This window comes from Choloepus didactylus, chromosome 17, assembly GCF_015220235.1.
Source record: "Choloepus didactylus isolate mChoDid1 chromosome 17, mChoDid1.pri, whole genome shotgun sequence".
NCBI lineage: Eukaryota > Metazoa > Chordata > Mammalia > Pilosa > Megalonychidae > Choloepus > Choloepus didactylus.
The window spans coordinates 47,183,923-47,209,179 of record NC_051323.1 but is presented as its reverse complement, the minus strand read 5'-3'; the positions used below and the strand labels follow the sequence as shown (position 1 = coordinate 47,209,179).

The window sequence follows — 25,257 nt, the reverse complement described above, 5'->3', positions numbered from 1 at the left end:
ATGTCATTAAAGAAATAGCAGAACAGTTAGATGCCACTAGCCGAATGGCATGGGAAAACAGAATGGCCCTAGACATGATGCTAGCTGAAAAAGGAGGCGTCTGTGCTATAGTTGGGGGAAATTGTCGCACATTCATCCCCAATAATACCGCACCTAATGGAACTATCACCAAAGCCCTACAAGGCTTAACAGCCTTATTTCAGAAACTAGAAAAGAATTCTAGCATTAACAACCCACTCATAGAATGGTTGGAAAATTGGTTCGAGAAATGGAAAGGAATTGCAACATCTATTTTAATTTTCCTTATCATTCCAGCCAAAATGTTTATAACAGCTGGGTGCTACATAATCCCGTGTGCTCAAAGGCTAGTTCAAAAAGCCATCAAAACCACTAGAATCAAAAATAAGAAAGATCCCTATGATGAGGAATGTAAAAAAGCCCTTAGCAAATTTGAGAATCTAAAATGTGAAAACTAAAAGTGTTTAAAAAAAAAAGAGGAGGGAATCTGTAAGAAAGGAATAAGTTTCGTTTTCACATAGAGACAGCATGGAATAAGGGAAATGGAGCCAAAACCAGTTTAAACAAGCCCCAGACAAAGAGAAGAGAGAATCTGCCTGATGTAAAGAGACATGAGGTAGTATCAGAGGCGGGAACTCACAGCAAAAAAAAATAAAAATAAAAATTTGGGGGGGGATTGGCTAATCAGTTCAGAATCTCAATAATGAGCTAGTTGGCTCTCTGGGATTGGCTGTACAAATTAAAATCTCAAAAGATGAATTAGTTAGTGTTCTCGGATAGGCTGTAACCTCTGTAGTACCCAGTCAATGGGGAAACAGGGGAGGGACTTGCGAATTAGGAGTAGGAGATTTAAAGATCGCCATTGTCTTCCTCTGGCGCGCCAGCCTTCCGCGTGTTTGGCTGGACGCCCCATCTTGCAAGATCGTAAATAAATTCTTTTCTCCTCCAGAACCGAGAGAGCGTTTATTCCCTTACAGGTACCGCTTTATTTCCGACAAAATGAACTCCAAACAGAATAAGTCCAAATAAACACACTCTGAGACATATTCTTTCAAATGCTGAAGAGAAGAAGCAAGTTCTGAAAGCAGCAAGAGAGAAGCAATTCACCACCTACAAGGGAAACAGCATAAGACTAAGCAGTGACTACTCAGCAGCCACCATGGAGGCAAGAAGGCAGTGGCATGACATCCTTAAAATTCTGAAAGAGAAAAATTGCCAACCAAGAATTCTTTATCCAGCAAAGCTGTCTTTAAAATTTGAGGGAGAGCTTAAATTTTTCACAAACAAACAATTGCTGAGAGAATTTGCTAATAAGAGACCTGCCCTACTTGAGATACTGAAGGGTGCCTTATGGACAGAGAAACAAAGAAAGGAGAGAGAGGTATGGAGAAAGGTTCAGAACTAAAGAGATTCAGTAACGGTACGTTAAGGGACATTAAGAGAGAGAGTGGGGAAAATATATCTGACAAACATAAAGCGAAGGATAAGATGGTTGATTCAAGAAATGCCTTCACAGTAATAACATTGAATGTAAATGGATTAAACTCCCCAATTAAAAGATATAGATTGGCAGAATGTATTTAAAAATATGAACCATCAATATGTTGCATACAAGAGACTCATCTTAGACACAGGGACACAAAGAAATTGAAAGTGAAAGGATGGAAAAAACATTTCATGCAAGCTACAGCCAAAAGAAAGCAGGAATAGCAATATTAATCTCAGATAAAATAGACTTAAATGCAAAGATGTTATGAGAGACAAAGAAGGCAACTACATACTAATAAAAGGGGCAATTCAGCAAGAAGAAATAACAATCATAAATGTTTATGCACCCAATCAAGGAGCCCCAAAATACATGACACAAACATTGGCAAAACTAAAGGAAGCAATAGATGTTTCCACAATAATTGTGGGAGACTTCAGTATATCACTGTCTCCTATAGATAGATCAACAGACAGAAGACCAATAAGGAAACTGAAAACCTAAACAATCTGATAAATGAGTTTGAATTAACAGACATATATAGAACATTACATCCTAAATCACCAGGATACACATTCTTCGCTAGTGCTCATGGAACTTTCTCCAGAATAGCCCATATACTGGGCCATAAAACAAGCCTCAATAAATTTTAAAAAATTGAAATTATTCAAAGCACATTCTCTGATCACAATGGAATACAATTAGAAGCAATAACCATCAGAGATTTAGAAAATTCAAAAATACCTGGAGGTTAAACAACACACTCCTAAACAATCAGTGGATTAAAGAAGAAATAGCAAGAGAAATTGCTAAATTTACAGAGATGAATGAAAATGAGAACATGACATATCAAAACCTATGGGATGCAGCAAAAGCGGTACTGAGGGGGAAATTTATAGCTCTAAATGCATACATTAAAAAGGCAGAAAGAGCTAAAATTAAAGAACTAATGGAGCAACTGAAGAAGCTAGAAAATGAACAGCAAGCTTATCCTAAACCAAGTAGAAGAAAAGAAATAACAAGGATTAAAGCAGAAATAAATGACACAGAAAACAAAACAAAACAAAACAAAACCAAGAAAAAATGATAGAATAAATAACACCAAAAGTTGGTTCTTTGAGAAGATCAACGAGATTGACAAGCCCTTAGCTAGACTGACAAAATTAAAAAGAGAGAAGACCCAAATAAACAGACTAATGAATGAGATGGGCGACATTACTGCAAATCCCAATGAAATTTAAAAAATTATAAGAGGATACTATGAACAACTGTATGCCAACACACTAGATAATGTAGAGGAAATGGACAATTTCCTGGAAACACATGAACAACCCAGACTGACCAGAGAAGAAATAGAAGACCTCAACCAACCAATCACAGGCAAAGAGATCCAATCAGTCACCAAAAAGCTTCCCACAAATAAATGCCCAGAGCCAGATAGCTTCACATGGGAATTCTACCAAACTTTCCAAAAAGAACTGACACCAATCTCACTTAACTCTTTCAAAAAACTGAAAAAAAAATGGAACACTAACCTAACTCATTTTATGAAGCTAACATCACTCTAATACCAAAACCAGGTAAAGATGCTACAAGAAAGGAAAACTACAGGCTAATCTCCCTAATGAATATAGATGCAAAAATTCTCAACAAAATACTTGCAAATTGAATCTAAAGACACATAAAAAAAATCATACACCATGACCAAGTGGGGTTCATTCCAGGATTGCACGTGTGGTTCAACATAAGAAAATCAATCAATGTATTAATAACACAAAAACAAATCAAAAGGGAAAAATCAAATGATTATTTCAATAGATGCTGAAAAAGCATTTGACAAAATCCAACATCCTTTCTTTATAAAAAACACTTCAAAAGGTAGGAATTGAAGGAAACTTCCTTAATATGATAAAGAGCATATATGAAAAACCCACAGCCAGCATAGTACTCAATGGTAAGAGACTGAAAGCCTTCCCTCTAAGATCAGGAACGAGCAAGATGCCCCTTGTCACCACTATTATTCAACATTGTGCTAGAAGTGCTAGCCAGGGCAATCGGGCAAGACAAAGAAATAAAAGGCATCCAAGTTGGAAAAGAAGAAGTAAAACTGTCATTATTTGCAGATGATATGACCTTATATCTGGAAAACCCTGAAAAATTGATGACACACCTACTAGAGCTAATAAACAAATTTAGCAAATAGCAGGATACAAGATTAATGCACATAAGTCAGTAATGTTCCTATACACTAGAAATGACCAAACTGAAGAAACACTCAAGAAAAAGATACCATTTTCAATAGCAACTAAAAAAATCAAGTACCTAGGAATAAACTTAACCAAAGATGTAAAAGACATATACAAAGAAAACTACATAACTTTACTAAAAGAAATAGAAAAGGACCTAAAAAGATGGAAAAGTATTCCATGTTCATGGATAGGAAGGCTAAATGTCATTAAGATGTCAGTTCTACCCAAACACATCTACAGATTCAATGCAATTCCTATCAAAATTCCAACAATCTATTTCACAGACTTGGAAAAGCTAGTTATCAAATTTATTTGGAAAGGGAAGATGCCTTGAATTGCTAAAAATGTTCTGAAAAAGAAAAACGAAGCAGGAGGACTTACACTCCCTGACTTTGAAGCTTATTATAAAGCCACAATAGTCAAAACAGCATCATACTGGCACAAAGATAGACTTATTGATCAATGGAATCAAGTTAAGAATTCAGAGATAGACCCCCAGATCAGTTCCCAAAGCCACTGAACTGGGACATAACAGTCTTTTCAACAAATGGGGCTCAGAGAGTTGGATATCCATATCCAAAAGAATGAAAGAGGACCCCTACCTCACACCCTACACAAAAATTAACTCAAAATGGGTTAAAGACCTCAACATAAGAGACAGTACCATAAAACTCCTAGAAGATAATGTCAGGAAACATCTTCAAGACCTTGTATTAGGTGGTTACTTCCTAGACCTTACACCCAAAGCACAAGCAACAAAAGAAAAAATAGATAAATGGGAACTCCTCAAACTTAGAAGTTTCTGTACCTCAAAGGAATTTGTCAAAAAGTTGAAGAGGCAGCCAACTCAATGGGAAAAAATATTTGGAAACCATGTATCTGACAAACGACTGATATCTTGCATATGTAAAGAAATCCTACAACCCAACAACAATAGTACAGCCCAATTATAAAATGGGCAAAAGATATGAAAGGACAGTCCTCTGAAGAGGAAATACAAATGGCAAAAAAACACATGAAAAAATTTTCCACTTCACTAGCTATTAGGGAGATGCAAATTAAGACCACAATGAGATACCATCTCACACCAATTAGAATGGCTGCCATTAAACAAACAGGTACTACAAATGCTGGAGAGGATGTGGAGAAATTGGAACTCTTATTCATTATTGGTGGGACTGTATAATGGTTCAGCCACTCTGGAATACAGTCTGGTGGTTCCTTAGAAAACTAGATATAGAGTTGCCCTTCAATCCAGCAATCTCATTTCTCGGTATATACCCAGAAGATCTGAAAGCAGTGACACACAGATATCTGCGCACCAATGTTCGTAACAGCAGTATTCACAATTGCCAAGAGATGAAAACAACCCAAATATCCTTCAACAGATGACTGGATAAATAAAATGTGGTACATAAACACAATGGAATACTACGCGGCAGTAAGAAGGAATGATGTTGTGAAACATATGACAACATGGATGAACCTTGAAGACATAATGCTGAGCGAAATAAGCCAGGCACAAACAGAGAAATATTATATGTTACCACTAATGTGAACACTGAAAAATGTGAAATAAATGGTTTATAATGTAGAATGTAGGGGACCTAGCAGTAGATAGCAATTAATGAAAAGGGATGGTAATCTAATAAGAACAGATAAGTTATTGTGGGTAAATTTAAAGTTCTGGGAATGCTTAGGAATGACTATGGTTTGTTAATTTCTGGTGGGTATGGTAGGAACAAGTTCACAGAAATGTAGTTATCTTAGGTTATCTGTTTTCCTTATTCCTTTGCTGGGTTATAGTCTGTATATTTTCTTGGGATAGAGTAGGAACATATAGGAAGTAATGTATTTATTTTAGGTTATTTGTTTTTTTTTATTCCTTTGTTTTGGTTTTGTTTGAAATGTTTTTTATTGTCTGTTTTTTTTAAATGTTTTGATAAAGTTAATTTTAAAAAAATATGCAGAGCCCCCTGAGGAACTGGGGAAAAATGCAGAGGTGTTGGGCTTCCTCACGTGGATGGTTGCTGATGTTCTCACAAACATTGAGGACTGGCAGTTTTATATGCCGAACCCTCTATCACGGGACTTGCCCTTAAGAAGCCTGTTACTGCCAAGGAGAGGCTAAACCTGCTTATAATTGTGCCTGAGAGTCTCCCCCTGAATGCCTCTCTGTTGCTCATATGTGGCCCTCTCTCTCTAGCTAAGCCAACTTGGTGGGTGAAATCACTGCCCTCCCCGCTACATGGGATCGGACACTCAGGGGTGTAAATTTCCCTGGCAGTGCAGAATATGACTCCTGGGGAGGAATCTGGACCCAGCATCGTGGGATAGAGAACACCTTTTTGACCAAAAGGGGAATGTGAAATGAAATGAAATAAAGTTTCAGTGACTGAGAGATTCCAAATGGAGTCGAGAAGTTACTCTGGTGGGCATTCTTACGCACAATATAGATAACTCTTTTTAGGTTTTAATGAATTGGAATAGCTGGTAGTAAATACCTGAAACTATCAAACTACAACCCAGTAGCCTTGAATGTTGAAGATGATTGTATAACAATGTAGCTTACAAGGGGTGACAATGTGATTGTGAAAGCCTTGTGGATCACACTCCCCTTTATCCAGCGTATGAATGGATGAGTAGAAAAATGGGGGCAAAAAACTAAAGGAAAAACAGGGTGAGGGGGGCAATTTGGGTGTTTTTTACTCTTATTTTTTTATTCTTATTTTCATTTTTTTCTGGTACAAGGAAAATGTTCAAAAAATAGATTGGGGTGATGAATGAACAACTGTATGTTGGCAATGTGAACAACTGATTGTATACTTTGGATGATTGTATGGTATTTGAATAAATCTTAATTAAAAAAAGTTTAAAAAGTGTCAATTCTAAAAATATATATACAACTAGTGATAATATAACAATTGTTAATTGCAGAGTGAGGTTAATATTTTAATAATTTATATTTACATATATTAAGATATCTAATAGAATGTGTGTTTACACAACTGTTACTATTACACAAAAAATATGTATTTTAAGACTAAAAATCTGAAACACAATTAAAATGGAACTCCATTTTATTTGAGAAGAAAATCTGGAGGTGGAATCCTGGTTTCCTTTTAGCTGCAAGCATATATATCCTGTAGCTGTGAAAGTCTGGTTGCCCAGACAAGGAGATTGGAGGTGATTGCTCTGTATCCATTTAATCAGATCACATTAAGACTTTCTTTGCACCTCTGCACCTCCCACTGAAGTCTTCCAGAAGCTGGATGCAGTTCAGAGAGTACGATTTGGTCCATCGTTTTGAATACCATCCTGGACATATTGACTCAATTTGATTGGATTTCCTTTATTACCCTGAGGTGACACAAGAATGACAAAATCTTTTATTGAACATAGTGCCATCCATATGAATCACCTCAAAATTTGACCTAAGGTGGGGAGCAGACTATCAGAATATGTCTCTTAAGGTAATATTTTAAAATACTATTGTTTTTTTTCCTCCTTGCCCTTGCTTTAATATAATAACCACAAAATGTCTTTCCTGCCCAGTTCTAAAAATAAAGCAGCCTAAATACTGTGAATTTTTTCATTGAAAAAATTGCTTCTGGAACATAAATGCATATGCTTGCTTCAGCCTGACCACCTGGAGTCACAGGTTTATAAATTGTATAAAAGTATATAGTGTTAAGATGTTTACTAAAAATTTATTAATAGATTTTTAGAGTTATATAATTTAACTTCCCTGTGACTATTTTATAAAAAGTATTACCTCCACTAACAAAATCATATGTTTTGCTTGATAGATTAGTCATGTACTTCTATGCGCTACAGGTGAACTGGGCGCATTGAGGTAAACAGCTGGATGCCATGGAAACACCGGATAGGGTGTGACCAGAGCATGGGGCACTTCATCAGAACCAGTTGTCAGTTGACTCTGCTAATTTTGTTCTTCTCAGAATGAAGATGTCAGCTGTCCTTTTCTGCCAGACATTTCATTTAGAAGACTTTCCTGAAATACTTTTTCCTGAAATAGACAGAACTGTAGGCTGATTGTGTCATTTTAGTTAATCAAAACAAGTAGGCAAATTAGTCTCTTTCATTTTTTTAATGAATGTAATTTAACGGTATTTAATTTGCATACAGGAAAGTTCACCCAAGGGAAAAAAAAGTCTGCATTATAGCACTTTTGTAAACCTCAACAAAGCCCTTCATTAGGAGACCTAATTGATTTTCCTACCCACTCCTGGGGGAAGAAAGCTATCACAGTACCTGCTTATTCACTCAGAGAAGAAATGGGTGTGTCTGGTGGTTCAAACAGAGATTTGGGTTAAAAAGTCCTGTGGCTCTGTTCTAGCAGGGAGATGGTGGCCAATGCTTGCTTTAGGCATTCAGGAAATCTGCTTTTCTGAGCAATAGGGGAACATCACTTGTCTGCTTGGTTTCCTCCCCATGGGCCCAATTTAGTTCAGCTTGCAGCCTTCACTGGAATTGTTTTATTTCTTGTTTATTTAAACCTGCCTTTTTTTCAAAAGAGGGATTTTGAGGTTTCTTACAGTGATACATAGAACATGCCATCTGAAATAAATAAGAAAATGAGGGCAAGTGGAAACTTAAAAGCTAGGAAAATATGATGAAAACAGGAGTAGAGGTCAGTACAGAAAATATGTCATAGGAGCTCTAGTGGTTGTTAGAAGTAGGTCAGACATTTAGCTCTGAGTTGCACAGGGGCCAGAGCAAAGAGGGAAAGAGGAACATTAGTTATAAAATTTATAGTGTTCAGACATTGAAGCAGATATGGTTGATCAGAAATCCAGCTTTTCCTAGTTTTGAAACTTTATATGATTTCTCTCACGGGCCTCAAAAAGATGGTGCTGTTTAATATAATGAACCATCTCCTCAACAACATCCCTTCAATAAATATTGCCCTTTTGTTCAAGTCCTTACATGCCAGCAGATGGCCAAAGGCCAAAGCATGGGTCTGTAAAGGCAGTTCTTCAAGAGACCTTTCACTGAATTGACTTTCTTTCTCAGAAATTCATTTTCTCTCCATTTTTCTTTTCTTCCTCTTAAGTCTTTCCCTGCTGCTCATTGCTACCCTTCCTACTGGCATTTAGAAGACTGGAAATATTTCAACTTGGAAAGTTTCAGGAGACTGCTACAGCCCTCCCCACTGACTGGAAGAGGCTTGCCTTTGGACTCGTCTTTTATGGAATAGTCTTCTCCTCTAGCTAGCACCCATTGACCTAGGCCTTGCTGTGACACTACTGAATGTGCATTTCACAGGCGACAGAACTGCAGCCCAGGGAAATAAATGGGCTTGCCTGTGTTAGGTAATTCAGAATTTGGTGTAGAAGCAGGCTAAGACCCCATCTCCTCCTGTCTCACAGCCTACAGCTCTTCCCTTTTAACTGTGCTAAACCTATGTAAAAAAAAGCACTGTTCTTCTGGATCTTTTTTTTTTTTTTTGCAGGGAGAGGCAGTTAATAATCATTGCAAAAGCTTTCTCTTTTAGGGGGGCAGATTTCTGTGGGTTACAAGTTACTCAAAATTATTGCATAGGTATTGCCTTTTAAAAAATTTTTTTTGTGGAAACATATATATGTAACATAAAATTTGCCATTTTTTAAGTGTAAAATTCAGTGGCATTAATTATATTCACAATATTGTGCAGCCAGTCAAAAAGTCTACCCATTAAGCAGTAACTCACCATTCTCCCTTCCCCACAACCTCTGGTAACTTCTAATCTTTGTGTCTCTATGAATTTGCTTTGACTGGGTATTTCATATAAGTAGAATTACACAAAATTTAACCTTTTGTGTCTGGCTTATTTCACTTAGCATAATTATTTCAAGTTTCATCCATGTTGTAGCATGTATCAGAAGTTCATTTCTTTTTATAGCCAAATAATATTCCATTGTGTATATATACTACCTTTTGTTTATCCATTCATCTGTTGATGGTTGCAGAAGCTTTCTTAACTCTGTCCTTTAGATGTGAAAGACCTGATCACAAGAAATCAGAAAGCTGGTGTGTTTAAGACTCGGAAAATATCAAGCTGGTAAGATATCTTTCTGCATTAAAATCTTCTTCTCAGTGCTGCAGATGATTATTTAAAATAATAAAGCTAACATTTATTGAGCACTTACTGTGTGTCAGGCACCGTTGTAAAGGCTTTACAAGCGTTATCTCATTTAATGTTCACAAAAACCCCAGGAGGCAGGTGCTTTAATTATCCTGAATTAATAGATGAGGATCTAAAGATAAGTATATTAAAGATTGTGGATAGTTTAAAGGTTGGGATTGTACTGTATGAGGTGGAGGAAGTGCAGCTTGGGACTTTCTCTTGAATGGCTTTATTCTAGTACTCTCAACCAGGGGTACTTTCGTCAGTGCCTGGAGACATGTTTAATAATCATGACTGGGGTGTGAGGTGGGTAGGGGCCAAGAATGTTGCTAAACCTCCTGCAATGCACAGGATAGCCCATGACCACAAAGAAGTATCTGGCCCAGAATGTCAATAGAGCCAAGGCTGAGAAACCCTGCTCTATTCCATGATATTAAAACAGTCTATGTGTCCATTCCCTTTGAGATTCTGTCGGTCCTTACTCAAGCTAGGAGAAATGCTTACCTCAGCCAAAACAATGATGTTTCCTGTGATGCTTCATTTTATTTTTACCCTGCTGTTATGGACATAGAGGAATAAGTCATCATTTAGTAGTTTTCACATAGGATATCTGTATTTATGCATGCTTTCTTTTTTTCATTTAACCACAGACATTAGAAGAAAAATTCCTTTTCAATTAATTATTTATTACTGTTAACTTCCCTTCCTTGGATATTTTGAGTTTTCACTAAGTTCAAGACATTCCCCCCACCCTCATCCCAACTGCCCAGTTTATAGAAAGAAAGGGTGTACAAATAGCTAGATGCTTAGAAACTAAAGTGATTGACATATTGGGATGAGGCTATAGAATAATAACTTTTTTCTTTATTTTAGTGACTGAATGTAATCAAGTGTCCATATATGTATTTTTAAATCCTGCATTAGAATTTTCAGGGTAGGCCGAGGGCACAGGAGGCAGTGTGCTCTGTTAGTCTGTAAATGAACTAACCAGTTCTGCTTCCCAGCAAACCTCCAGCAGGTCCAGAGGACGAGCAGGGTTTGCGCTTACCTCTGTGTTCCTCCTTCTCACACAGCTCTTACCCTACAATGCAGACTGCCTGTACCCTTTGAAAGAGGACTTCAGTTTTGATCATGATTCTCAACCTGGTCTTTTAGTTATCAATCAAAAGCACATTTTCTGTGTTGTTCTCATTTACATTTGTTTAATGCTTAAGGTCATTTGTGACCATTCGAGTGTATTTCAGCATATGGAATCAGGGAATAATAGATTTCAGCTTCATGCTGTGAAGAGAGATTGTGTTTTTACAAGACATAATGTTGTTTACTGGGTGTTAATAATCACTAATTAATAAACATATCTAGGCTTCTAAAATGTTGCATTCGAGGAATAAAAATGTCAAGTGTTTAACTTACAGCATGCAATAGTATTTTCTATCAGCTCTAGATAAAATAATTAAAGTTACATGGAGAAGCAAAATATTGCTGTTTAACACAGGACATAGCTAAAATGCTTAATACGTGGCCTTTGCTCCTATTTTTCTGTTCTCAAAAGTGTTGTTTCTGAACACACTGTTCTGATATGTACTTGGCCATATAGTCCATGTGTTAGTAGACATACAGGTGCCTCCGGATGAGGGGTATTTAATGCCTTTATCTCATATTAATTGTGGTCAGTGTCTTCCCTTTTAACCACTGCAAGCATTTTGTCCAAAGTTTATGAAAGCACTTGTCCAGACATAGGTGGACAAGTCAGTCCTTGAAAGCCTTGATCTTATATTAAGGAGCTACTTGACCACTTAATCTTCAAGAAACTAAAAGGAAATTGCCAGCCAATGATGTAATAATCAGCATTCCCCTTCTATTCACTGCTTTCCCATCCATAACCAATACAATGTGATGAACGCACTAGCTCCATGAGAAAAGAAACAACAGGAAGCATTTACAAAAGAGCTAAGATATAGTTCAATATTCTTTTTTAGTGCCTCAATGCCTATACTGAATTTCTCCTCCAAATTGGCAGAATAACAGCAGTGACAGATACTAAGAGATATTTACCATAGCTACAAAGCCCACATGTGAGCCAAATATTTCTATTAAAAAGTACTTCAGAGCTTAACATGAAGTTTGTAAGACCTGAATGTCTCCTATGACTTAATTTGTGGAGAGGATGTAACATTGGGAAGAAAAATTGTGATATGAGAAAAGTGAACCTAGAAAATGGTGTTTTTAAAAAAGAATGAAAAGCTACCCAGAAATTTGACTGGCACCCCAAACTCCCTTTTCCACTGCTCTTACAGTGTTCTCAGAACCCATCAGCATTCTTCCTACTGCCAACTCGTCCTATCTGGCTGATGGGTAGACCCAGGTTTTGTGGGGCCTGAAACTTACTTTAAGGGCCCTCTTTAGGAAGAGGCAAATTTTTCAGAAACATAGGACCATGTGAACACATTGCTAAGGGCTCCTCACAGGGAAGAGGTTGGTGCCGGTGAGGGGTCCTGACACTTAAGCTTCATTGGCCTCACAGTAAATCTACCTCTGCTTTTAAAACCACCATCATCCTTCCCTGGAATAACTTCCTTTCCTTATATCCCGAGCTTTCTTGTTCCTTCGGATCCATTTTAATACCAGTTCTGACTGTTGTTAAATATAAGAGACATGTTTATGAAAGCCTAGGAGCTTTAATCCAGACCAAGAGCTAGGAGCCACATATATGATCTTTTATATCTCAAAGATCTTAATATAATCATTCAGTGGTTAATTTATTTGTCCATCCATCCAGCCATCCATTCATATAACAAATATGTCCAAGGTACTCTGCCTTTGAGAACATAAATATGGAGTTAGTGAGAGTAACTCTTGAACAAAGGACTCTGTTACTAAATATAGCTAGAGATTATTGAAAGAGCAAGGATATTTACAGCATCTCAATTATTGGGCTTATCTGAAGCTGTCTTCAAAATTGTGACTGACTAAAAAAGAAGCATTCAGAGCTTTTGACATCTACATATTTCTAGATCTTCCAGAATTAGTGAATGGTGGTGTTCTCCGGTTAATATTAGTGAAAAGTTACAGGTTTAAAAAAAAATTAAATTTACCCTGCTGTGATATTAAAAGTGTGTTTCTCCTTAAGAAAAGAGTTTTTCTTTGTGTGAAAACTGCTAGTGACATTTGGGCCTGTGACTTTTATTATTCTTGATTAACCATTAATTTGAATAAACCATGGAACTTACTATAACTTTTGAAACTTTTTTAAATGCAAATTTTACCTTTATAGGGCCCCCAGGATTGGCTCTTGGTCCCATTGCCCTACTGATTTTTAAGATTTATGTCTTCTCTTAGGCCCAGTTTCCTTTTGAGTTTAAACTGGGGATATGGGAAAATGATTGAAAAATGTACATCTCCACCGAATGGGACCAAGTGGCTGATTTTCCAGGCCTTCTGCAGTATGGCCTCACTTTCCTCATCCAGGCTCGCCTCCACTGCTCCTCAACACACAGCTTCTCCTTCAGCCACCCAAGCCTCTTCACTTTCTTCCTAACACGTGGGATTTCCAGTCTCTGGTCTTTGCCAATCTTGTTCCTCTTCTCTTTGTCCATGTAAATCCTTCCTTCTAAGATGGCTCAATTACCATTTCCTTCCTGCCTTCTCAGACTATTTCAGCCTACCATAATTTTTTCTTTCTTTTAACTTCTATTTGCTGAGAACAGTGCCACAGTTTAACATATATTTTCTTATTGTTCAAAGTGTGTTGGTTTGATTCCATATTCGCTTATTCATTTCTTGGTTTATTCATTTGTTGACAAATATTTTGAAGACCTTCTATGTGCCAATTACTGTTCTAGGTGCTTGAGATACAGTACAGAACAAGGCTGAAAAAAATCCACGATTTCTTGTAGTTTACATTCTAGTGAGTGAGACAGGTAGTTTTCTTGAAGGCAAGGATTCTACTTCATGTTTTTGTATTAGCTGAAGCAATTAGTGCACTTTATTCCTGGTATATGAAAGCTTTTAAGATTTGTATTTTGGAGCACATTGTGAAACACATGAATCCATAAACTTGTGGAACCAAACAATTTTTGAGTAGGGGAAAGTCAACCTCTAGAGATTCAGACATCACTTTGTGTAATCGGTATCTGACTTTCCTTTCAGGATAGGCTTCTTCTCAGGCATGCATATGCAGTGCCTGTGGACAAACTGAGTGTGTAAGTAGGTATTTGTCCTTTGTCAGGCTGAAGAGGAAGGTTAGTAGAAGATAACTGAGATAAGGAAGCTGAGGGCTCTCTTTAAGGAATTTTCTGATAAAAGACACATATTAGTGAGTTTTGCTAGAAATATAGTAACAGAATCTTGAGAACTGCAAGGAATTCTAGAGATGCTACAGTCCTGTTTTCCTTCTTTGCTTTCTTGGATATGAGAAACTATATATACTTTCTGTTACTGGTGTAAACATTTTTTATTTGCTTGACAAATGTGTAGAGGGTTCATGTTCCTACTATTTAGTGTTTTGCACTGAAGAAACCAATTCCCACAGGAATGATATCCAGTTTCAGATATTTTGATAGAGTTCTCTTTTTTTGGTATTAAAATAAACCAGATTTTAAAATTTGGGGAGATTGTGGCTTTTTGTTTTTCTCCAAGACCCTCTAAAAACTGCAGCAAATTGAAAACCAAGGCTTTTTCTTCTAGGGTAACATTTGGTTGACTCTGGACACGCCAATCCCTGCTCTTCACCAAGGTCAGAGTCTCACTGACAAAAAATAGGCCAGGTTCTGTATTGCTAGCCAGGTGCATGTCAGAGTACTGAATTCTCTGTGAAAGTATCTTCTCATTTTAAGAGGAAGATCATTCCTTCACAGAATTTTATATGACAGAAGTTACATATCAAATAATAATGTCTTCATTTCCAAAGAAGTTCTTCCCTTAAAAATAGACAAGAGGCAATCTTAAAAAGTGATTTTTTTAAAAGAGAGCAGCCACATAATAATTCATTGTTGAACAATAGTAATAATATTTTTACCTTAATAATGGGCATTATTTCATTTTCAGTGCTTTGCTATTATACCCAAGGCTGCGGTGATCACATAAATTGCACATCTGCAAGTATATTGACAGAACAGATTTTCAGAAATAGTCTTTATCTATTCCTATGCCCCTACCAGATTGTGTAACTTAGTATAATTTTGAAGTATGTTTTCATATCTAAGACTAGCCTCTTGCCATTATTCTTTCTCTTTGAACTTTCTAAACTTCCATTGATATTCTTATTATCTTGACATTTGATTGTGATTGAAATAAGTATGAATTAATTCACTGAGACTTGATACTTTGAATCTTCCTATTTAAGAATAGAGTGCTTCCTTCTTTTTTGTTGTTGCTATACTGTCATATGGTATTTTTTAAACATTTTTATTCTAGTAACATATATAAAACCTAAAGTTTTCCCTTTTAACCACATTCAAATATATAATTTAGTGGTATTAATTACATTCACAAAGTTGTGTTACCATCACTACCATCCATCCAGTTTGGCAAAACTTTTCCATCACCCCAAACAGAAGTTCTGTACCAGTTAAGCATTAGCTCCTATTCCTTACGCCCACCCTGGCCCCTGGTAAACTGTATTCTAGTTTCTGAATCTGTGACTATGCTTATTCTAATTATTTTCAAATCAGTGAGATCATACAATATTTGTCCTTTTGTGTCTGACTTATTTCACTCAACATGACTTCTTCAGGGTTCATCCATGTTGTCACAGGTATCAGAACCTCATTCCTTTTTACAGCTGAGTAATATTCCATTGTATATATACAGCACATTTTGTTGATTCATTCTTCTGTTGATGGATCCTTGGGTTGCTTCCATCTTTTGGCATCTGTGAATAATGCCACTATGAACGTCAGTGAGTCCCTGTTTTCAATTCTTTGGGGAATATACCTAGAAATGGAATTGTCAGGTCATTAGGGAATTCTATACTTAAATTTCTGAGGAACTGCAAGACTGTATTCTACAGTGGCTGCACTGTTTTACATTCCCACCAACGATGAACACATCCTCCTCAACACTTACTATTTTCCATTTTTCTTGTAGTAGCCATTTGAGTGAGTGTGAAATACTATCTCTCTATGGTTTTGATTTGCATTTCCCTAATGGCTAATGATGTTAAGCATCTTCTCTTGTGCTTTTGGCCATTTGTAAGTCTTCTTTGAAGAAATGCCAATACAAGTATTTTGTCCATTTTTTTAATTGGGCTGTTTGTCTTTGTGTTGTTGAATTGTAGGATTTCTTTATCTATTCTGGATATTAAACCCTTATCAGATTTGTGATTTCCAAATATTTTTTCCCATTCTATAGGTTGTGTTTACTCTCATGCTGATGTTCTTTGATACACCAAAGTTTTAAATTTTGATGAAGTACCATTTATCTAATTTTTCTTTTGTTTCTCAAGCTCTTGGTGTAAACTCTAAGAAACCATTGCCTAACACAGTATACTTAAGATGCTTCCTTGTGTTTTCTTTTAGTAGTTTTATAGTTTTGATTCTTATATTTAGGTCTTTCATCCATGTTGAGTTGAGTTTTGTATATGTTGTAAGGAAGGGGTCCACCTTCATTCTTTTGCAGGAGGATATAAACACCATCTGTTGAAGGGACTATTCTTTCCCAATTGAATGGACTTGGCACCCTTGTTGAAAAGTGAAGGTGATTTTTTGTGCCAGTACCATGCCATTTTGATTACTGTAGCTTTGTAATAGGTTTTGAAACCAGGAAGTGTGAACCTCTACCTTCGTTTATCTTTTTCAAGATGGCTTTGGCTATTTGGGGGCCCTTACCCTTTCATATAAATTTGATGATTGGCTTTTCCTTTTCTGCAAAGAAAGCTATTGGAATTTTGATTAGGTTTGCATTGAATCTGCAAATTATTTTGGGTATAATTGACACCTTAACAATATTTAGTCTTCTAATCTGTGAACACAGAACGTCCTCCCATTTATTTAGATCTTTGTTCTCTTTCAGGAATGTTTTGTAGTTTTATGTGTGTATGTCCTTTACATCCTTGGTTAAATTTATTCCTGGATATTTGATTCTTTTAGTTGCTATTGTATATGGATTTTTTTTTCATTTCCTCTTCAGATTATTCATTATCAGTTTATAGAAACACTACCAATTCTTGCATGTTGATCTTGTACCCTGCCACTTTGCTGAATTTATTAGCTCTAGTAGTTTTGTTGTGGATGTGCATATTCATGTCTTTTGCTAAGTTGGGGAGTTTTCTGTCATTATTTCTTGGAATAGTCCTTCTGCCCCTTTCTCTCTTTCTTCTCCTTCTGGTATTCATATAATGTGTATTTTGGTACACTTGATGGTGTCCCAAAGATCTTTTAGTCCACTTGTGCTTTTTATAATTATTATTTTTATAATTATTTTTCCTTTCTGCTCCTCAGCCTGATTCATTTCAATTCTCTTGTCTTCAAGTTCACTGATCTTTCTTCTGCTGGCTCCAATCGCTATTGAAACCCTCTAGGGAATTTTTCCTTTCAATTATTGTAGTCATAACTCCAGTATTTCTGTTTGGTCCCTTTTTAAAATTTCTACCTCTTTACTGAGTTTTTCATATTTCATTCATTATTTTCCTGATATGCTTTAGTCCTTTCTCCATGTTTTCCTTTATCTCCTTGACTGAGGATTATTCTTTTAAAGTCTTTGTCCAGTACATCCAAAGTCTGGTCTTTGTTGATGGTTTCTGGATTTTTTCTTTTTCCTTTGGATGGACCATCATTTCCTGTGTCTTTGTTTTGCAATCTTTCATTGTATGCTGTACATTTCGATATTTTAAAGTGTTAACTCTGGGGTTTAGTCCCTGAGGTCTGTGTTCCTTAAGATGTAGCCAGCTAGTGACATAACAGAGATTTCCTTGAGTGGCAGGAGCTAACAGAAACAAACAAGCCAATGCTCAAAACACCTTTCACAGTTCTCTGAAAATTGGCTCTGACTTGCCTGGTGCTTTCCTCAGAAGTTAGCCCTCCTATCAAGAGGATTAGCCCAAGGTGAATGGGAAGTGCAGCGTCCTCTCCATCTTTTCTGAGCCTGCATATTATCCTGGGCTTGTGCTTGCTCAATGAATCCATTGTTAAGTCCAAGGTCATAAAGATATTTCCCTATGTTTTCTTCTAAGAGATTTGTAGTTTCAGCTCTTATTTTTAGGTCTTCAATCCATTCTGAGTTAGTTTTTGTTTATGGAGTTGGGTAGGGGTTCAACAACATTCTTTTGCATGTGGTTATCCAGTTGTCCCAGCACCATTTATTGAAGAGACTGTTTTTTGGCTATTGAAATCCTGTCAAAACTCAATTGGTCATAGATGTCCAGGTTTATTTGTGGACTGTCGTTTCTATCTCAATGGTCTATATTGTCAGTCTTTATGAAAGTATACACTATTTTGATTACTGTCACTTTGTAAGTTTTGAAATGAGGAAGTGTGAGTCCTCCAACTTTTTTTTCAATATTGTTTTGGCTATTCTGAGTCTCTTGCAGTTCCATATGTATTTTAGGATGAGCTTTTCAAGCTATCGGGTTTTTGTGTAACACATGTTTAACTAGCCAACCTGATGAGCTCTTATTTTTTCTAATACCTTGTCAGTTAATTCTCTTGGGTTTTCAATATAACAATTTTTGCATTCTTTATTATTTTATACCTCTTTTTTCTTTCCCTTGTATTATTTTATTGGATAAAATTTCAGAATGTTATTAAATAATGGGCCTCTTCACTTTGAGTTTGTTAGGAATGCTCTAATGTTTCACCATTAAGTATGCATTAGCTTTTGAGTTTATTTATATATGATATTTTTTATCCTGTTAAGGAACTTTTTATTGATTTCTATTTTAAGAGATTTTATCATAAATAAATATGGAACTTTAACAGATCCCTTTTGTGCATCTATGGTGAGGATCATATTGTTTTGCTTATTTTGCCTATCTCTATGATGAATCATAGTAACAAGTTTCCTAATACTAAAACATGTAGACATTCCAGGTATGAACCTCTCTTCATCATGGTGTTTTAGTTATTCTTTTAATATGTTGCTTTATTTTTAAAATATGGTATACTGGTTTGGATGTATTATGTCCCCCAAAACTCCATGTTCTTCAATGCAATCTTGTGGGGGCAGATGTTTAGTGTTGATTAGGTTGGAATATTGGATTGTTTCCATGGAGATGTGACACACCTAACTGTAGGTGATTTGGCTTTGGAGAATGCCATTTTGAAATGCAACCTGGGAGCAAGCAGATGCCAGCCACATGCCTTCCCAGCTAACAGAGTGGATCCCAATGGCCCTTCTCCAGTAAAGGTACCCTATTCTTGATGCCTTAGCTTGGACACTCTTATGGCCTTAAGACTATAAGTTTATAACCAAATAAACCCCCTTTATAAAAGTCAATCCATTTCTGGTGTTTTGCAAAATGGCAGCATTAGCAAACCAGAACATATGGTATATGGGTTTTTTTAATAACTTTACTGAGATAGAATTCACAAGTCATACAATTCACCCATTTTACTGTACAATTCAGTGCTTTTTCCATATATTCACAAGTTGTGCGATCCTCACCACAACTTTAGAACATTTCCTTATCCCTAAAAGAAACACTTTACCCATTAGCAGTCATGTACCATTTCTCCCCAACTTCCCTCTCCCTCCCAGCATTAGACAACCACTAATCTGCTTTCTATCTGTAGATTACCTATTCTGGACACTTTATATAAATGGAATCATATAATATGTGGTCTTTTGTGTCTGGCTTGACATGTTTGCAAGGTTGATCCATGTGGTAGCATGTATCAGTACTTCTTTTCTTTGTATCGCTGAATACTATTCCATTATATGGATATATACTGTATTTATTTATCCATTCAATGGTTGATGGGCATTTACTTGGGTTGTTTCCACTTTTGGCATTACAAACAATGCTGCTATGAACATTAGTGTACAACTTTCTGTGTAGACTTTTAAAAAAATTTCTCTTGAGTATATATAGTCATATGGTCATTTGGTAACTCTATGTTTAAACTTTTGTGGCACTTCCAGACTGTTTTCCAAAGTCACTGTACCATTTAACATCCACATTAGTATGATGTTTTCTGGATTTTTTTTTTTTGCATTAATATTCATCAGTAAATTTATTCACAATTTTCATTTATTGTGCAATCTTTGCCAGATTTTATGATCACTGACATTCTGGATTCTTAAAAGAATTTAGAAGCTTTCCTTATCTTTTGAACCACCTCTTATATGGATCACTCTAAGTTGCTAGTATAATGCTAGAGCAGAACAATTTTTAGCCCCTTATTTTGTAAGTGATCATTTGAGTTGGCAAGAAAGAGAATTCCTATACCAAAATGCACTATGGTTGAATGTATCATAAGTTTGAAAAACACAGTAAGAAAAAGAAATGAATACACTGAAAAGCAATAATTAATTTTGTATCAAATGGTATATGGTTGCAGTTTCTAATCCATTAGTTCTAATTTTTTGTTGTCACTTTGTATTGTTACCATGTAAATTAATCAGCTGTCATAATCATAGAATTAGGGATATTTGAAATAGAAAATATAATTATTAAAATAATTAATACCTTTCATTCCAAGTTCCCAAAACCCTTTATGAGTCTCCCTTACTCAGTGTAGAATATACTAGTCACCATTATGAGGGTTCCTGAATGTTAGGCAAATCTTATCTTCCCGTTGAACCCTGAAATAAATTTTTTTTTCCAAGTAAATTACAGGCAAGACTACAGAGCCAGAGGGTGGAATCAGCTCTAAAGTTAGTCCGGAAATATTTAAGTGATAAGCTGGAGCCCTGGTTTACAAACTTAAGTATCAGAATCATCTGGAGGGCTTGTTATTGTTACAACACAGATTGTTTGGCCCCACCCCATGAGAGACTGAGGTGAAGACAGAGATATTGCTAGGATCTCTTTTATAGCATTGCCTTGTTTTCTGGACTGTTCTGACTATATCTGATTATTTGCACTCTTCTTTAAATAAGGGCATGAAGTCAATTTTGTTAAATAACATTTTATACCTAAAATATTTCCCTAAATTAACTGCTATTCTTGTCCAAATTATGTTATTCAATGCAATGCAATAAAATGTGAATTTAATGTCTGCTATGTGTGAAGAACTGTGATGGGGTAATTCAGGGTTACAAAGATGAATAAGATGAAGTCTTCCTACTTAAGAAACTCAAGATATTCAGAGGAGAAATATATACCCAGGTATACAGACTATAAAACAGAGTCTACTATAATTGAGTTAATCATGCTATGTTCGTATTAAGAAAAGATAAATCAATTCAAGGTGGAGGGATCCTGGAAAGTTTCATAAATGAAGTGGCCCTTGAGCTGTGTTTAAGCAAATGAAAGGGAAAAAGCAGTTAAAAGTGGAAGCGGGCACTCCATGTGTAGAAAGCAGGGGGGAAATAATGAAAGATATAGATGTAGAAAATGTGTATTCAAGCAAATGTAATGACTGGTCTGATGAATGGGGAGAGGCTAGAGGAGGTCCATTAAGAATGGGGGCACTTCTCAGCAACTCAGGAAGCTAGTTGCAGGAGCTGGGATAATTGATGTCAGATGATTGTGGAAACTCCCTAGAATGAGCTAATTCCCAGACGAAGTGATGATTGGACAAATATGAAAGCTGTTGTGAGACTTCCAGGGATGATGGCAGAGTAGGGGGCTCCAGGACTCACTGCTTCTTCAAAACAGCTAGCAGACAGGCAGGAACTGTCTTGAACACCTGTTCTGGGGCTCTGAAAGCCATGGGAGTACTGTACAGAATCCAGGAGAGAGCAAGAGGAAGAGGCTGAGAGACTGTGATAAAGAACTGTGATTGTTCACTCCTTGGTGGCTTCCCATGCAGAGAGAAAAACTGATCTTCAGAGTAAACTCATTAAGACAATCAGATGCCTAGATGTCAGCAAAAAATTACATGCTATGCTAAGAAACAGGAAGATATGGCCCAGTCAAAGGAACAAATTAAAACTTCAGAGGAAACACAGAATTTGGAACAAGTAATCAAAGATGTTCAGACAAATCTACTACATCAGTTCATGGAGATGAAGGAAAATATGGTTAAAGACATAAAGGATATTAAGAAAACATTGGGTGAGCAGAAGGAAAATTTGAAAGTATAAAAGAAACATAAAAGAAATTATGTGGATGAAAATCACAACAAAAGAGATTAAAAATACATCCAACAGCAGATTTGAACAAGCAGAAGAATCAGTGAACTAGAATACAGGACAATCAAAATCTTACAGAAGAACAGATAGAGAAAAGAATTGAGCATGAAGCACACAAACATATGCACACAAGTCAAATGAGAAGAGGGCCAAGGACAGAATCTCGAAAATTGTCTCTATTTAAGGAACAGGAAGAGTAAAGGGGGCCAGTAGGAATACTGAGCAGGTACCAGAGAGGGGGAAGACTGAATCAGGGTGATGTGGTATAATAACACTCCTCAATGGAAGCAAGTCCAAGAGAGAGTTACAAGGAGAGGATGACCAGTGGTGCCAGCTGCTGCAGATTGCTGAGGGTCAGGCAGTTTGCAAAGCAATTCCAGGGTCTGTTCTGATAAAGATCATATTGCAAGAACAGGTGAAGCAAAGAATAAATTGCTCTTGCAAAAATGTTGGTGGCAGAAGGAAATAGAGAAATAGTATGCTACTAAGGGGAAGCCAACTTGAAAGAAGAGTTGTGCGTGTTGACCGACAAGTCAATACAGCCAAAGAAGAAATAGATGAAGATGTAAAGGGGGAATGTTTGATGGTGCAAGGACTTACAGTGTTGCTTCTCAAAGTCTGGTCCCCAAACCAGTAGAATCAGCATCACTTGCGAACATGTTATAAATTAGAAATGCAGATTCTCAAGCCCCACCTCAGACCTACTGAATCAAAAACTCTGGGCTTGAAGCCCAGCAATATGTGTGAGTTGTGGTTGTTGTTGTTGTTGTTTTTCTCATTTTAGCCTTTTTTTTTTTCTAAGTGTAACATTGGTGGTATTAGTTACAGTCAGAAGTTGTGCTACCATCACCACCATCCATTACCAAAACTTTTTCATCAACCCCAACAGAAACTCTGTACCTATTTATCAAGAAATAACTCCTTGTTCTCTCCTCCTCCCAGCCTCTAAAGCTTCTATTCTGTTTTCTGTCTCCAGGTATATGCTATTCTAGATATATCATATAAATGGAATTGTACAATATTTGTCCTTTTGTATCTGGCTTATTTTAGTCAACATAATGCTTTCAAGGTTCATCTGTGTTATGGCATGTTTCAGAACTTCATTCTTTCTTATGGCCAAATATATTCCATTGTGTGTATGTACCACATTTTGTTTATCCATTCATTTGCTGATGGATATTTGGCTTCTTTCTACTTTTTGGCTATTGAGAATAATACTGCTATAAACATTGGTATACAATTATCTGTTTGAGTCCCTGTTTTCAATAATTTGGGGCATATACCTAGAAGTGGGATTGTCAGATCACATGGTAATTCTATATTTAACTTTTAGAGGAACCACCAAACTTTTCCATAGTGACCTCACCATTTTACATTCCCACTAACAATGTGCAAGGGTTCTGGTTTCTCCTCATCTTCCCCAACAGTTATTTTCCATTTTAAAAATAATAACCAACCATGGGAAAGGAATTTTCAAATTATTCAGTAATGTTTGGGTTGAAAATTACCTTTATTTCCAAATAGTAATAATTATTCCTCCATTAGGAAAAATAATTTAGAGTTGACAAATTAAAAAGAGAAATTGCTCTCTAATGTTTATAAATTCACTAGAAAGAAATTTTAAGGAGTTCATGAAAAAGAAATACTGCAGGTAGCATAAAAAGGATTTACAGTGTAAGATAGCACCTTCAGATGTCTTTTGTATGACATACATCTGTAGATTGCTGTAATCCAACATGGCCTAATATCTGTCATTCCATGGTTTTTATATTTCTTCTTTTGTAACAGTTTCAACCTATCCTATCTTGTTCATTATCATCTATTTCATAAATCATTTTAAAATCCCTTTTGGAATAAGAAGGATCTATGTGAACTAATTAAATGGTAATCACTTTCCATTTTACTTCTCATTCCATGCATATGGAAAACTGCACAAATTTAAAAAAAATGACTCTGGTTTGAGAAAAATGGTCAGTTTCATATTTTGATGGTGAAAGTATAAATTAATATAAATTGTCTTGTGAACAATTTAGAAATACAGATTAAAGACGCTTTTAAAAATTTTATGTACTTCAACTAAGTAATTCTGTATTGAAGAATTTGCTCAAAGTAAATAAAAACATTTAATTATTAGTATAAGTAAAAATAATAATAATAATAACCATCTAGTGTGTGTTAGGTAGTATTTCCTTGTGGTTTTGATTTCCATTTCCCTGATGACTAATGGTATTGGGTATCTTTTCATATGCTTATTGGCCATTTATATATCATGTTTAGAAACATGTCTGTTCATGTCTTTTGCCTATTTTAAACTGGGTTTTTGTCTTTTTGTTGTTACTTATAGCAGTTCTTAATAAATTCTGCATATTAAACCCTTATCAGATATGATTTACAAATGTTTTCTCCCATTCTGATTGTTGTCTTTTCACTGTCTTGATAATGTCCTTTGCACAAAATCTTTTACTTTTTTGAACTCTAGTTTACCTATCTTTCTTTTGTCTTTCATGCTTTTGATGTCATATCTGAAAAACCATTGCCAAATCCAAGGTCCTGAAGGTTTTCCCCTATGCTTTCTTCTAAGCATTCTACGGTTTTAGCTCTTATGTTTAGGTCCTTAATCCACTTTGAGTTATTTGCATATGGTGCAGGGTAGGGGTCCAATTTCATTCTTTTGCATGTGGATATCCAGTTTTCCCTGAATCATTTGTTGAAGAAACTATTCTTTCCCCAATTAATGTACTTGGCTTTCTTGAGGAAAATTAGTAAGCCATAGACGTATGGGTTCATTTCTAGATACTCAGTTCTATTCCGTTGGTCTATGTGTCTATCTTTATGCCAGTACCATGCTGTTTTGATTACATTCGCTTTGTAGTTAGTTTTGAAAACAAAAAAAATTTGAGACTTCCAATTTTGGTCTTCTTTTTCAAGATTGATTTGGCTGTTTGGGGCCCCATGTGTTTCCATATGACCTTCAGGATCATATTTTCCATTTCTGCAAAAAGGCTGCTAGAATTTTGATAGGGATTGCTTTGATTCTATAAATCCCTTTGGGTAGCAATAACATATTAGCAATGTTAAGTCTTCCAGTCTATGAACGCAGACTATATTACCTCTTATTTGTCCCATGGTGTTTTGTAGTT

At 36.0% G+C, this 25,257-nt stretch overlaps 1 protein-coding gene across 2 annotated transcripts in view; it reads left to right on the top strand.

Annotated features, from left to right (window-relative positions):
• CAMKMT (calmodulin-lysine N-methyltransferase) overlaps positions 1-25,257 on the top strand; it is a 499,328-nt gene that overhangs the window by 416,461 nt on the left and 57,610 nt on the right. For both annotated transcript variants that reach the window (XM_037807272.1, XM_037807273.1), the window contains exon 7: positions 9,751-9,817. In XM_037807272.1, the coding sequence (XP_037663200.1) occupies positions 9,751-9,817 (67 nt within the window). The remainder of the gene's footprint in view (positions 1-9,750; positions 9,818-25,257) is intronic.